General features: G+C 42.6%; 1 protein-coding gene across 9 annotated transcripts in view; it reads right to left on the bottom strand.

Moving 5' to 3' along the window:
• SORCS1 (sortilin related VPS10 domain containing receptor 1) overlaps window positions 1-15,893 on the bottom strand; it is a 476,815-nt gene that overhangs the window by 43,800 nt on the left and 417,122 nt on the right. For all 9 annotated transcript variants that reach the window (XM_070604587.1, XM_070604487.1, XM_070604417.1 and 6 more), the window contains one exon: window positions 4,313-4,499. In XM_070604587.1, coding sequence (XP_070460688.1) covers window positions 4,313-4,499 — 187 coding nt within the window. The remainder of the gene's footprint in view (window positions 1-4,312; window positions 4,500-15,893) is intronic.

Here is a 15,893-nt window from a genome sequence, read left to right as displayed (position 1 = left end):
TAGCCCTCCTGTGCCGCAGGAAACAGCTGACGTCTGTGAGACTGAACATCGTATGTGTGGGTCTGCACGTGTGCACATATACACTGACTGTCCTGGCCTGCCTCTAGCATTTGTTCTGGAGATCTCCCCCAACCACCAAATTAAATATCGCGTATGCATGACATTGCTGTTTGTCTGAAACGTACAAAAAATCCCCTAGAAGAAATAAAAGTGACTCTAAGCATGAAGATGAAATCCTGAAACAGAGTTCCTTCAACATCATCGTACATAAGGACCACACTCATCTGTTCAAAGCCGATTATGATGCCACACTTCCAGGAATTCTCATTTAGTAGATCTGGAATGGGGCCCAGGACGCTACATTTTCATCATGTAATTCTGGGGCAGGTGACTCATTAAATCACACTTTACAAAACCGGAGTCTGACATTTTCTGGCCATTATAACCATCGTGTGAAAGGTTGCAAAGCTACAGAGGTTTTCAAGAAACTGATCACTTTCCCTTAAGCTGGGGACAGAAAGACATCTGGAAATGGTGCCCATGTGAGGAGGCAGTTGAAGAGAGGGATTTGGGAAAGACTAGAAAATCCACCTCATCTTTTTTCTTTTTCCTGCCATTCTGCACATTTGCACCGTTTTCAGTGATCTTTTTCTGCAAGACTTGCTGAGACAGGGCAGCTTTCTGAACAAAAACCTGCATGTCCTCTAAATTCTCTGCCCCATCCACCTGAAGGCAACACCGGCTGCACCACGTGTCTCATTAGTTTGCAAACTAGCAGAGCACAGTGAATACTATCCCCAAGGAATTTCCACCTGTCAGGCTACAACAGATTACCCAGCCGCCTGCTGGCCCACTCCTGGAAATGTTACAGCAGGAACATCATCTCCATTTGTTCCTGATGACCTTTGCAAACCCATATTGAAAACCTCTGACTTGGAATCAAATCCCCTTTCTGAACTGGAGAGAGGAGGGAGTGCGTTTTCTAGACAGGCAATGGGGCTTTCTGGAAGAGTCTTGGGGCAGGGGTGGGGGGATGGGTGAAAGGCGCAGAGGGCAGGCTTGGCATGCTGAGCTAAGAGCTGCTGTTCAGAACTCACTAGGTACAAATGCATGTGCTACAAAAAATCAAGCTTTGCTAGTTGACAGGGCACAGCATATTCTGCTTCATAGAACCTTTGGGAAACAAGATATGCATTCCTCATGTGACAGAGAAGGAAACATAGGCTCAGAGAAATGGAGTGACTTGGCCAGGAGTTCAGGCTACCATCTGGACCTAACAACTCCCAACTCTGTCCAGCGCTCGTTTTTGTTTTTCTACAAAGCCACCTCCTTCCCATATCCTGGCATTGTGGCATCAAAAAATGCTATGATAGCCTTCAGGTTTGAGCTTTTGGGGAGTGTGAATCAATTACGGTCTTGTTCTGACTTCCTGTTAGTGTAAAACAGTGTCAAAATCACAGTGCTTCTCCAATTCTTGTTTCCTCCACCTGAACGAAAGCACCAAGCTTGCATCTCACGGTGGAGGGGTCAGGACTGCACACGACTTCACGTGCATAGTAGAGCACAGTGGGTCCTCCAGGAGAGGGGTGCTGTGCCATCATGTCAGAACCTGCCGAAACTGTTATGACGTGGTTTTCGATGTCTGCGAGTTAATGAAAATTTACAAATAATCCTGCTTTAATACAGTTAGTAAAAAAGAGTTAACTCTTGTCCCCAAGGCCAGGTTAGAAAGGGGTTCTATTCTATGAGGCATGCTCATCCAACCACTTAACCCAAGATGAGGCTAACACAATTAAAATCAGAACACGGAACATTCCATTACAAATCACCTGCCACTAAGGTTAAGGTCAAAATGTTTAGCCACTCGGCTAGGCTAATGAGACAATTTAAAAAATCGCATGTAAACAGAGAGGCTCATTTCTTCCAGAAGTCCTGGCATCAGCCACCTTTAATCTTGGGCAGAGGCAAGCTCTGTGCTGTTTTCCTTTCCAGGAGGTAGTAACCTCAGGAGTGGGCTGGGGTGCGGAGGGATCCCTCAGGGGATGTGATCATTTTTAGGGGTGAGGAAGAATCCACAGGGTGACCAGGAGGGTGAGCTGTGGATGACTGCATGGGAGACCCTGAGAAATGGAGACAAAAAGCGGCCGCTGAATTTTAAAGCAGTATTTGCATATGGTTGGAGTTTGGGAGATGTTTAATACATGTACGGGAGATAGAATGAAATTACTGTGATTCTGCAGCAGAGTAGCTCGCTCACAAAAATCTCCCTTACAGAATAAGCTGTGGCAAATGACAGGCTGCTAGGTAAGCAGCCATTCTCAGCAAATGCACTGTCATTTGTGTCGCGAGTTATTTTTGCCACTAATAGCCACCAATGTTTGTGATGTATTTTTGAAAGATTTTATCATTATTATGAAGCTATCAGCACTTCAGATTATTTCTTAGAAAGAGGCAACTCTGGAAAGTCTACATAAGACAGCTAGGGGAGCAGTCAGCAGGAAGAGAGCCTCTGAAAGGTGTCTTCAACCTATGTAGTTGTATAGCACGTACACTGCTGCTAACACAAATTTTCATGTTTCTCAGGATGAGCTGCAAAGATGTGGGAGGAGATAAGAGCTGAGGGAGACTTAGTTCCTCCAATCCCAGCCACCATTGGCACTATTGACAATAACCTTAGTGATCGAGAGCTGGTATTCTTTTTTTTTTCCTTGAGGGAGATTAGCCCTGAGCTAACATCTGCTGCCAATCCTCCTCCTTTTGTTGAGGATTAACCCTGAGCAAACATCTGTGCCCATCTTCCTCTATTTTGTATGTGGAATGCCTGCCACAGCATGGCTTGATAAGCAGTGCATAGGTCCATGCCCGGGATCCGGACTGGCAAACCCCAGGCTGCCAAAGCGGAGTGTGCAAACTTAACTGCTATGCCACTGGGCCGGTCCCAAGAGCTGGGGGTTCTTGAGACAGGCAGACCCGAGTCTGAAGGCTGGCTCTGCCAGCTAGAAGGTCTACAACTTCAAATGGGTTGGTTAAGCTCTCTGAACCTCACTGTTCTTTGAAAAGTAGGTTTCCAATAGTGCCTCCTTCATAGGGTTGTTTTGAGAAGTGAGACCATACACATAAGAGCTTGTTTAGCACAAAGCCTGGCACACACAGTAAGAGCTTAACAAACTTTAGCTGAAAAGGGGGAGGTGGAGTTAGCATACTGGGAATCTTGTAAAACTTGGTTTAAACCCAAAGAAGGGAGGGTGTGTTTCTTCAAAGTACCTCTGTCATGAGTGTACAGAAAATAAAGATCAAGAATTAGTGATATGGCAGGAATCCTCGGTAACCAACAAAGTTTGTTGGGGATCCCTAAACAGTCTTGTCCTCCACTGGACCACAGCAGTTTAAAAAATTCTAGGTGGCACTTCCTGTACTCAATTCGGTTCAACGGGCAAGGGGCAGGTGAGAGGCCTGGAATACTGCTCAGCCTTAACACTCTTAGAAGCTGGAAGTAATTTGAACAAGACTATTCATATAAAGGAGCTACTTTCATTTTAAAATAAACCATTTTTCTAGCAACCTACACAAGTCCTGTTCCTGTGTGGGGACACCCACACTCCTGTCCTAAGAGGCATTCATGGCACACATTTTTACTAAACATAACTCAGGAGTTATCATGATGTCATCATTCTTAGTCCATCTTTAGATTCCTCAATGGGGTAAAAGCTTTAACATTGCTTAGAACAATTTCCTAATGCAGCTTCCTTAAAATTGTTTACCTTCTTTCCCTCAACACCACCTACTCTCTGACACCAACTTATCCACAGATAAAAGCCCAGGAAACACACTTTAAGGAAAGGGAGCAAAAGTCTAAAAGAATTATTAATAGTGAGATATAACATGGGAAGAGGAGACTAATCAGATGGGGAGAAATTCCATGACTTGTGCTAATTCTCAGTGCCTTAGACTGAGCCATACATGTGGATTGTCTCCAAACATTTATGACCCAAAAAAAGGACAAATGCATATTCAACGAAATAGCTCAGCAAATTGACCATCCACCAGACACAGGTGTTATATCTCAGAGGCACCTGGAAGAGGCATAGTAAGGGCAATGAGAACATTTTGAAGCAAACCAGACTCCAGGATTATTCAAATTCCACTCGCTGATTTTCTTTTTACTTTCTCCCCACTTGGCTCTCTTATTCTCCTTTTCCTTTCTCCTAAGTAGTAACTAGGGAGCTTCTTTTAGATATAAAATTTTGGATTATATTTTAAAAGGAACACAATATTTTAAATATTTCATAAACCAACAACAGTAATAACATACAAGTTACATGTAAGTACAGGACGGCGCTGTCAGACCCCAGACTGTTGTCCACCTGCACGGTCACTCGGAAAATGCCCACATTATGATAGACATGTTTGATCCCATCTTCCATGGAGCTGAGGTTGACGTAGGACACAGCGATGCCATCACCGAAGTCCACCTGGATGAGTGTCCTCTGAACATCACCCTGAAAAACAGCCCGACATCAGAGGAAAGGGAGTCAGTGCTGGGGCTTGTGTTGGTCCCTGGCTCAGGGACAATGGCAGCCCTGGCTCCCTCCTGCAGCTGGAGCATCTGTCTGTGTTTGACAGAATCCCTGTGACATTCCCTGGCAGACAGGAGTTTACTAAGATGGATGCTCTCCAAATCTGAAGGGCACCAACTACTAAAAGTTTCAAGGTTTGGAAAATTAAGTGTTTGATGATCAGCTCCAATTTGATATTCAATTCCTCTGAAGGCTTTTTTTATGGTGTTATCCATGCACACGACTAGAAGGTATAAACACGCAATTTTAAAAACTCAGCATACCTAACATGGTCATTGACTACTTCTTATGTGTTCAGGACCCCTGAGTCCCCCCTCCCTTTATTTCTGATTCCCTAACCATGTTGGAGGAGGGATGGGAGACACCTTGCCTTACACCTGATATGACATTGGACTCAGCCAAGTTATTATTTAAGATCATGATGGTGAATTCTTTTCTACTTCAGCATTTTATGCTCTCAAAATGACCCCATTTTATTCTTCACAGAATCTTAGTCTGGAGAGAAAGCAGGCAATGTTCATTCCTTTTACAGATGAGGAAGCTAAAGAAAGGCTTAATCATTTGCTCAAAGTTAACACAGCTAGTTAGTGTAGTTCCGGGATTCGAACCCATCTCCCTGGACTTGTATTTCACTCATTACAGATGGAACATAGCATTGTGGGTAAAGGATGCACGGCTCCTCCAGGCTTGAATCCTAGTGCGCCATTCACAAATTGGATGACTTCATGCAGTTATTCAGCTTCCTTGGGTCTCAGTTACCTAATCTATGAAATGGGCATAATAATACCTTACCATGTTAATTCAAAAAGTTGTTATAAAAGACATGTAGTCAGTAATCCTTAAAATTCTGTACCCAAATAAATGACTATAAAAACAATGCAGCTGCAAAAGACCTGTAATATTCCTTTTCAAGCTTGATTGGACTCACATGATTCTAAATTTCCCACAGCTAGGCAGGAGAAGATAAAGTCTGCTTTATAAAATCGCAGACCTGTAAAAAAAAAAAAAAATGGCCTTTGGAATTACAGTTGAGATTCTTAAGGAACAAAGTTTCTTAGACCCAACTGACAATAACCAGGTTCCCTCTCACACTGCCCATCCTTTAACACCTTTTTTTATTTATTTGTTTGGTTAGCTTATCCATTTTCTCAGTGGCGGGGGGGACACAAAACCTTTGAACTATAAATGTATTTTCGATTAAGTAAGGTTCATATGGTATCATATTTTTTGAAAAGGCCAAGTTTAAAATGCTGACATTTAAAAGATTAATTCACAGGGAATGGAAAAGCAGTTCAAATCCTATGAATCTGTGTGACCAACTCTTCGCTCTGTGCCCAGCCAAGCATTGCATGGGGGGCACACGACAGCTGACTCTCAGTAAGGACACGGGCAAAAACTCTCCCCTAGGGTAGAAAAAGAAACTCGCTTCAAAACTACAAAACAGATATCCACAAGCCCAGACACTGTGCAATTACTTGAATTCCCTTCACTAATAAATATAAATGTCAAGCATTCCTGCTGACTTATCACTCATTTGGACAACCAAAGCGGACTGACCGATCAATTTCTCATCCTCTTCCTGGTCAGTTTCCACTTCCAGGTTTTCTGGACCTTCAACAGAGTTGCTGCCAGGTCAGCTCTATGTTTGGGCCTGGAGGAAGAGCCCCCCTTATAACCCACTCACACCATCTGGGGCAAATGCTCCAGGGAAGCATCAGGAGGGGCTAGGGTTAATCATACAATAGGACAAGCACAATAGTTTCTGAGAAAAAGAGAGAGAGGGAGGTAGAGGGGTTTAGGTGTCTTTATGGGGACAGAGTGGACATCCAGTAGGGACCATCGTTTGCAAAAGGGCAGAACGGAGATTCACATCTTTAGCTGATTCCACTTCAGTCTCCACTGAGAGAGCAGCTACCTGCACAACTTGGAAAACTACAACTTTGGCTGCCATTGCTTGAGTCTACCTAGCCTTCCCTTTCTGATTTGTATTCACTATTCTCCTTTTGTAGCCCTGGACTTAGATCTCTTGTCAGTTACATAGTACCCCAACCCAAGTTCTGTCTGTCTGGATGTCTATGGCTTGTCAGTCTTTTGGCATGACAGCATTCCTAATTCTCCACTCATGACAATGTTCTCTGCTTATATAGCAGACAAAAGGAAGGAGCTACACAGTGTTTGGACTAGTGCATCAGTAAGGCTGCCATTACAGAGTCAGGCTTTTAGGGTATTAGGTCAGGATATATACACATAATGGATATATGGTATGAAAGTATTAGGCTTACCATGCACCTGAGAGCCCCTGTAGTCAAAGGGATGGAACCCCCCCCAGTCAAATGTGAGGTCCGCAGGACCTCCTGACATGGGTGCAGGCCTCTGGGTTTGGTGCTCTGCACTAGGAAACAGGAGCATCAAGGGCCAAGTCTGACAGCTGAAGGCAGCAGATTTCATCCCTGCTGTTGCAGTTTTGCCTACTCAAGTGGAGCAAACCAGATCCCATGCCTTTGCCTTCAGGGGCTCTCAGGTGCTTGGTAAGCCTGATACAGTGGTACTGCATCACTGTGAGGCTCATTTGTCATCAGCATCTGACTTCCTTGGCCTGTAATTACCATCTGAGGCAGGGCCGCCAATTCCTCTTGGAGAATAAGAAAGAAGGCAAAGGGAAGAGCCTAAGTCCTAGGTCACCAATCAATTAGGCATGCCTGTCCTGCTTTAACTGGCTATCTGGTCATTCATTCATTCACTCAACCAACCGGCAGATACCTATTGAGTGTTTATCTTGTGTTAGGCACTAACTGGGAGAACCCTGCTATGTAAATTATAACCAACTGAACCAAACAAGACATGTGTGATCTCGGATTTCCTGAGCATACAGTGAGACAGATAGACTTTAATTAAATAATCACACAAATAATAAAAAAAAAATTATTACAGGGTATGATATGAAGGAGAGGGGCACAGTGTTATAAGCTTTCACAATAGGGAGAGGTGGAGATTTAAAATCTGATCTGATTGAGAATTTCAAGGAAGGCTTCCCAGAAACAGTGACATTAACCTGAGAAGACCCAAAGGAAAGAAGTAAATTAACCAAACAAAGAACATGAGTGAGGTGAGGAGTCCAGGCAAAGGGAATGAGATGTGCAAGGGCCCTGTGGCAGAAGGGGGATGGTATTAAGGAAGCTGAAGATAGACACACAGTAGGAACATGTTATGAAATTAGACTGGAGGGGAGAAAATGACATTTTAGAACCTGTGGGCTGAGTCTTTGATTTTGATCTTTCTCCTAGGGGTAATGGGAAGCCGTTAAAGTGTTTTTTAAACAGGAATTTGGGAGAAAAATAGCATGACGATATTTTTAATTCAAAAAGATAACTCTGGCCACCATAGGGAAGATGAACTAGGACAAGGCTCAAGCATGCTGGGAAGCCAATTAGGGGGTAAATCAGGGCAGATCACGGCAGATTGAAATATGAGTTGCAACAGGAAATTACATGCACCTCCCTGTCAAAATTAACTCCCACAGTTTATTGGTTTTGACATCACTGAATCTCAGCCTTTGCTATCAGCATCTCTTATAGAAATTAAAAGAAAACAATGCTGATGCCCAGCTACCCAAGACCCACCTCCTGGCTCAAAGGCTCTGGGAAGGATGCTCGTTGCTGCTGTGGTCTGAGAAGGTCCACAGCTGACGCTGGGCTGCACCGAAGCTTGAGGCTCTCTGGTTCAGATTGTTGAACGTTAGGTATTCCTGTGATTAAACTCATCTAGGGACGAAGATAGTGCAGCAGAAGCTGACGCTATTCTTACTCCATTCTGATATAATGATAAAGCTTTCCCAGATGTTTCAGGATTCTAAAGTGCCAAGGATGCATTAATAAAACCAGGAAGGGAAGCACTAAACTCATTGTCAGTGACTGGTGCACCATCACACACAGAAATTCCATAATATACACGGTCAAGATTAGCTAACTTCTCTAGGAAAAGGTGTTGCTGGATGATAATGAGGGTAGTTTGTGCATCCTCAGCACCTGACACAAGGGCAAGGTCAGATGCTATTTCCTTTTGACATACCCAAGAGAACTGGGGCAAAGAGAGGTTAACGATGCCTAAGGGCCCACAGCTAGTAGGAGACTTACCTAAGAAAGGGTTTAAGATTATCTGTGGGTTAACTTTACCCATGCAGCTCAGTGCTTGTGGAGCCTCTTTAACTGAGTTACTTGTAATACCTTTCAGAGGGGGAGGAAGGAGGTAACAAAGGAGAAGCATCGCTTTCTTTTCTTTCTAGACTCTCTTACTGGCTTTGACTCTGTTTCCCTCTCTGACAATATTTTTGCTAAGAAGTGGAAGGAAGGGTTTGCATGAACCACACTCTTATGTCTTCCCTCTGGTGAAGCAGTATCAGGTTCTCTATCTATAAAGAAGATAGAGAAAACAGGAAACAATAGGTATTCATAATCAGTAGTCAAGAAACTCATGTGTATAATTGAGAGTTACTTCAATCTAATAAATCACAAGTCATCACTCCTGCAACAGAGCTCAGGCTGGGAAATATCTAGACCAGCACATAAAGTTCTTTAGATCTAATGCCCTTTAGGCACACGCCCTAATATAGACACAGAACTGAGAATACTAGCGCAAAAGAAGTGCCCAAGAAAGGCAGAAAAGTCACGTGAAATCCATATGGGGATTCTCCAAGGGCATCACGACTTCTCTAGTAGAAAAACAAATATGTAAAATGGCCCTGATGAAGCCAAGATTAACCTGAGGAATGAAAGGCGTGTGAACCTATCAGTTCCTGTAACAGGGCTTCAGAGAGAAGAGGGAAACAAATACTACAGTAACTCCACACTGACAGCCTCAGTCCAGCAGTGAGACTCCACGATGCTCCTGAAGGCCTTCGGGACCCACCGCAGAGAGAACCCGGACTCGCACATCAGACAGTGGCCCCTGCAAAGCTTGAGAGGGCACCCAACGCTGGCTTCACTGACAGTCAGTCTCAAAAGGGGCCTTAAAGTCCATGCAGCAAAAACTACATCATAGAGAAAGGACTATTGTCTAACCCATTTTTATATTAAAAAAAAGCAAAAATAACACAGTATATATACTATAAGCCTGTGTGTGTTTGTGCATGCACAGAGAAAGGTGCTGGCAAATATAATCCAGCCTGCTAACACCAGTTACCCTGGGGGCAAGGTGAAGCGAGGAGCAGAGGGAGATTAAATCCCAGAAGGATTATAAGAGAGAGGAAGCACCGGGCCGGCCTGGTGGTGTAGTGGTTAAATTTTCACACTGCTTCAGTGGCCCGGAGTTCATGGGTTTGGATCCTGGGTGCAGACCTACACACAATTCATTAAGCCCAGCTGTAGTGGCATCCCACATACAAAACAAAGGAAGATTGGCACAGATGTTAGTTCAGGGACAATCTTCCTCACCAAAAAAAAAAAAAAAAGAGAGAGAGAGAGAGGAAGCAAATGAGGGGAAATAAAGATTTCACCAAATTTAGAGAGGGCGTGGAGTATACAATAGCACAAGAAACACTGCAAAACACCACATTCTATCTCACTGTCCCTGGACATATTTAAATATTGATAAAGTATGTGGGAAATAACCAGAAGGTAACACAGACATTGGTTACATTGATGATGCTCTACAGTCAACTTTGGTCTTGGATTTCTATTGGTATTTTAATGCTGTTTTGACCACAAAGTAAGATAAAAAATATCACTAAGCAGCATTGAGTGACAGAAACAAAAATCAGATCATTTCAGCTTTTTCTTCTCCTGGTTAATGATATTTAGTCAGGGTGCGGTGCGTGAAATAAAAGTAGCCCACTATTGCCCTGCATACTCTACTGGACGGAGGGAGATTTAGACTCAGGTGAGCAAGGTCTTGACAAGAAACAGGAAAGGAGATAGCTATGGAGAAGAGATTTCATCAGCTGGAAGAGACGAGTATGTGGAGAGAAGCGCTATCCACCTTGTGCTTATCCAATAAGAGCGAACACTTGCATGTGACTTCTTGCATAAAGTGTGCAGGTAAGACTGTTCTAGAACATTCCCTGATGCTCACTAAGGGAGAAGATAGAACATTTCTTGAAAGTTTACTGTGCCAGAAATAATAACAACTGCTTTCTATGTAGTATCTTGTTTAATCGTCAACGCTAAAAGACTCAGACCTGAAAGACTTAAAATTTGCCTAGAGGCACAAGATAGTTTGAACAAAGCTTTTCTTCACTCCAAGTTCAGCACTTCTACTACTCGTTCAGAGAAGACACTCAAACTACTGTATTGTGCTTATTCCCATGTGGGTGCTGAAGACTAGATTCACTCATAGGTGAAACCAGAGAGCTTTTGTAAGCTTCAGTAACTAAAACCCTTTAGAGAAATGTCAACATGGATCGAATTCTTCATCACACAGTGATGTAAGCGGGGCCCAGGGTAATATACCAGGCTCTATAAAATACTGTGGGAGCTGCAAAACGTGTTTATGAAGACCCCTGGTAATGTGAGTGTTCAACCAAGAGTGAGATGACTCTAAACAGGAAACAGCTGCTGTAACTGTGTTGGACCTGCCATTTTATAAAGGCAAACTGAGCCCTTCAAGCACAGACCATCACCAGTCTATGATAACAGGCACTTGCACATGCCCTATCTTCTGTTCCTAAGCAAGTTCTTGGTCCTCTCTGGTATCCCTTCCAAGAGGTGCTACATTGCTGGAAGCTGAGGCTGCCTTTCTGGATCAGCTGGGAGAGTGTTTCTTGGGTCTCTCATTTCAATAACCCTCTGGACTTCTTTTCAGTTTCAAAATTGAGCTCTGGACAACAATCCCAAGATATCTGGATGGTGGCCTAATTGCAGAAGAGAGAGTCAGCCTCCTCCCCTCACCTATTCAGAGATGGTTTCCTATAGCACAGGTGTTTCTCCAAATGCACCGACCCCCAAGCTTCTCTGCAAGCAAAGGCAGCGGGGAACTTGGATGCTCTGAGCTGGGGGAAGAAGGTCCACACGGTGAGGAGGGAGGTGCATGGGGATTTACGACTCACTAAAGAGCTCAGGGCTGACAAGGCCAGTGACGCCCGGGGATCAGACCAGGGACCCACCCGCCCATTGAACTGGAAACATGATATTTCACCTTCTCGCTGATGAAATGCAAATGACTGGGTCCTTCTTCAAGGACTATAATCCTTGGGATTTGCCTAACTAAACACCCAAATACTTCTGGATAGAATGTTCAGGCCAAGAATTTCCAATTGGAACATCACAAAATAGTTTAATCCTTCACTTGCAAATGAGCCGTAGCACCTGTGTTTGAATGAACCACAAATTTCCAAATTTCCTTTTTATGTCTTCTGTACTTGGTCTCTGGCTTAGAACAGAACAGAATACCACAAGGCAGGAGGAACACTTGGCTTGTTGTGAGCAGATAAATGACTGTTAGCCAAGGCCTCTTTCCTCCATCTAGATATTGCGGTATGGAGAGGTCAGAACCATGACCTGCTGGGCTTTGTAAACACTTTTTAGGTGATAAAGTGACATTGCTATACTGTTACCACGACATGGTAGCTTTAGGAATTACCTCAGCAGGAAAATTATGGGGCTGCTAAATAACATAAATCTTATAAATGGTTTTGAATGAGTTTGTAAAATCACTCTAAACATTTATGTACGTAATAAGAACAAAATAGTACTTTTTAATAAAAATTATACTTTTTTTTTAAAGAGTAGTAGGAAGATTCATTTAGCAAAAAAAACCTATGTAAGGAGTTTTTCCTAGGAGTAAAGTATGTAATAGAAATTTGTTAGCTTTATTAGAAGAAAGAAGAAAAGGCATGATGTATTCATGGAGAAAATGCAGAAAATACATAAAATGAGAAAAAGAAAATTCATATCACCCATAATGGTACCACCCATAGATGACATTGTTAGATTGGTGAATACCATATTAACCAATGAGAATGCATGTGGACACACACACAACAACCACAACAACACTGGAATCATTGCACTGTTTTACATTATGCTCTCAGCATTTTTAAATAGCTTTCAAAATTTTTATATCTAGCATTGTTTGGTGGACTTGACCAAGTCATAAGATCCTGTCTATGAAACAGATATTTAATTTCTTGTCCCGGATGTCACTCTAACACTGTTCCAAATTATGAGTCTGTTGTGATGCAGGTGACTTTACAGAGGTACCATACGTGGAAGAGGAGCTCTACAGAAGTCAGGTGGAAACCTGGGAGTTAGGAGACCTAGTTATATGCCCTTTGAAATGCATTTTACATTTGAACCTCAATTTTTTTAACCTGTAAATTAAAGGTGGGCAGAATGATGATGATCCGAACTGTCATTTCTAGTCCAGATAACCTGTGATTTTTATAATTGAGTATTCTTGTTATTGGCATTACTGGACACCCACACATATTCCCACATCCTTTCAGGCTGCTGAAATAATCTCAGCTCTTAGGTGAAGATGCAGAACTTATTCAAGCACTATTGTCACATGGTGGACTTTCCATTGCACACAAATGGTAGGTTACAGTGAGGACTGAGCTAGTAAGGCAGAGAGTCAAGGAATAGCGAGTGGGAAAGTGTGAAGCCAGAAACCTGAGGAAGTTATACACCTGGGTGAGAACCATGTGGTTTGGTGAAGCCCTGAATCAGGGGTGGTGGCCACTCATGTGGATGAAAGGGGACTTCAGTGTTGCAGGGCTTAAAGCAGATAGGCTGAGAGATTGAAAACTCAAACCGAAGACTATTTCATGACTCCAGCCCTCAGAATGTTCACTGAACTGGAACTTTCAGTAATGAGCCAGTTCTCTCTCTTTGCTTGTCAAAGCAGACTCAAGTTCTTTGCAAACATCTACTCCCTGAAACCCTAAAGAATAGCGATACCCCAATGTATGTGGACCAGTATAGAGGGGAGAGGAAAGTGAAGCCTTAGAAAGAGTGGCAAACCTATCCGACCTGAACTTCAGACACTAGGCCTTTGGCTAAAGACAACTTACATCGCCAGCGTCATTTCCTCTCTTCCTTTTTAATCTGAAACAACAAGGGAGAAGAAATGAAGTGGCTCAATTACCTTGCTAGAGTCAAAGAGAATAAAGCTGAATGGAGTAAGGAATAATACATGAGAAAGCCTCTTAAATCTCTATGGTTCATTGAAATCAGCTCCTGTTCCTTTGTGTGGAAGAAGAAAATAGTTGAGACTTCTGAGTCAGATCTGAGCTGCTTAGAGACTGATACCCGCCTAGGCTTAACACTGCCTGCTAACTCTTTGTGCCATCTCTAAAAGCCCCGATTTTTCTCCAGATGAAAAAGTAGGTCAAATTCTTTCATAAATTCAACAAATGAATGTCTCATGAAAAAACTGATCAAGAGTCATCTTTCTACCCTCTGACGCTGGCAGCATCCTGCAATATTATGTAGTGTTATTACCTTGTGGTTACTCTCAGCCTTACTCTCAGGCTGCTATAAGTCTTTAAACGTATGTGAAATTACAGATCATTGAAATTCATCTAATGAGGACACAGCCTTCACGTTTTGCAGTTAAATCTCACAGAAGTTATAATCATGAATTTTCCTTATTAAGCGCCAGTCTTTGTATGTAAATTGAAGTATTAAAACAATGAGATACAGATCAAAGTTTTAATTTTAGTCCCTTGCCTCAGATTTAATTTAAAAGTCTTAAATTACGCAGTGAATTGCATCTCTTTATTCTTACAGCTGTTTAAAACAGATTTAATTATCTTCCCTAACACGCAGACACTACTTTTGCCCAGCAGTCCTCTCAAATGAATGCTTCCAAAATTGGTTTTGTTGAGTTCTTAAGACTGATTAGGCCCTTTGTCATCCATCCCGTGCCTTCAGCTTCTTCCATTGGATTTCTCTGGGAAGCTGAGTTATCACGTTGAAAGCCTATAGGTTCATTAGGGGCTATTAGATGTCCAGAGGACATCCATCTTGAGGGAGCCGCCAGACAGAGAGATGCCACCTCTCATTGGATGGTTAGGTCTCAGTGCACACCTGTGAATAGCTTCCTAAAATTCAGGTGTAGTTGAAAAATGTTTGGCTCCTCAGACACAAATCCATGGGCTCCTCCCCTCACCTCTTGGTTGGTCCCTGGATCAACTGTTCTTTGTCCTTAAGGAAACGATGCAGAAATGCATTGTGTGTATGTGTGTGTGTGTGTGTGTGTGTGTGTGTGTGTGTGTGTGCATGCAGGTGCACTCATGCAGCATGTGTGTGCTCTTGGATCTGCCACAATGAGCGAGTCTGGGATGGAAGCAAGACTGGCCCCTTTTCCTTCTTGCTTCTAACGAAGGTTCTTTCATTACAGTATATTTGGAGAGAACCCTTAAAGCAGCAAGGATGGGGTTCCTGACAATGGGACTTTTCATCAACTTTAACAGAATTATGTGGTTCTCTGAGAAACAGATGAGCCAAGCTGTGAGATTCTGAAGGAGTTGTGCTATGGAGTCATTTTTGTCACCTAGACGTGGAGAGTGGCCTTACATGCTATTTGCAGGAAGAGATTCCATATCTTGCATGCGTCAATTCTGCACAATTCTGGCTTGCGTGTACACTACTGACATGAAGTTACAGGCTGGCATCAGTGAACCTAGCTTTTGAGTATCTTCTATGAATAAGTAGTTCTTTGCCCCGATTTCATCACGGTTTTCATTGACATTCTTACGTTAGAATTAGGACACACATTACTACAGAATAAAGGAAGGGATTTAGATTTCAGATGAAGACTTTAACATGTTTTTGATGATATTCGAAATTCAAGAGTCTTTTCTTTTTAAGTTTGGGTTTATCCCTACACTCCTTGGGGAAGCCTATCCAAATTCACACACATTTATTGAGTTCCTATCAGCATGTTAGGCACCATGAATAGAGGTGCTGGAGCTGCAACCGGGCATGGTCTGATTCTTACCTTAACAATATTTATAATTTACTGGGGGATGCCAAAAAAAAGAATTACAATATAATGCAGTAAATTAGTTTTTCTTTTTGTTTTGAATGAATACAAAATATTAAGTATTTTGAATTTCATGTGGTTAGATTTTTATTTAAAACTTGATACAGCAGAGGGCCTAATTAACCCAAAACGTCTGTTTCCACAAACTGAAGTATGTCTATACATGAATGAAAAGTACACGATGTAAAATTGGAACCCAGTAAAATATTTGTTCAAGAACAAATAAACACACATGTCTAACTACTTGGTTGGGCAGTTGATTCCTCAGGTCTCTGATGCTTTAGTTGACACACATAGGAGATGGAGCCCACATGAAGGTTTTGTATACAAGTAAGT

Source organism: Equus przewalskii, chromosome 1, assembly GCF_037783145.1.
Source record: "Equus przewalskii isolate Varuska chromosome 1, EquPr2, whole genome shotgun sequence".
Lineage (NCBI taxonomy): Eukaryota > Metazoa > Chordata > Mammalia > Perissodactyla > Equidae > Equus > Equus przewalskii.
Note: the sequence above shows the minus strand (reverse complement) of the source record. Positions and strands in the feature narration are given on the sequence as shown.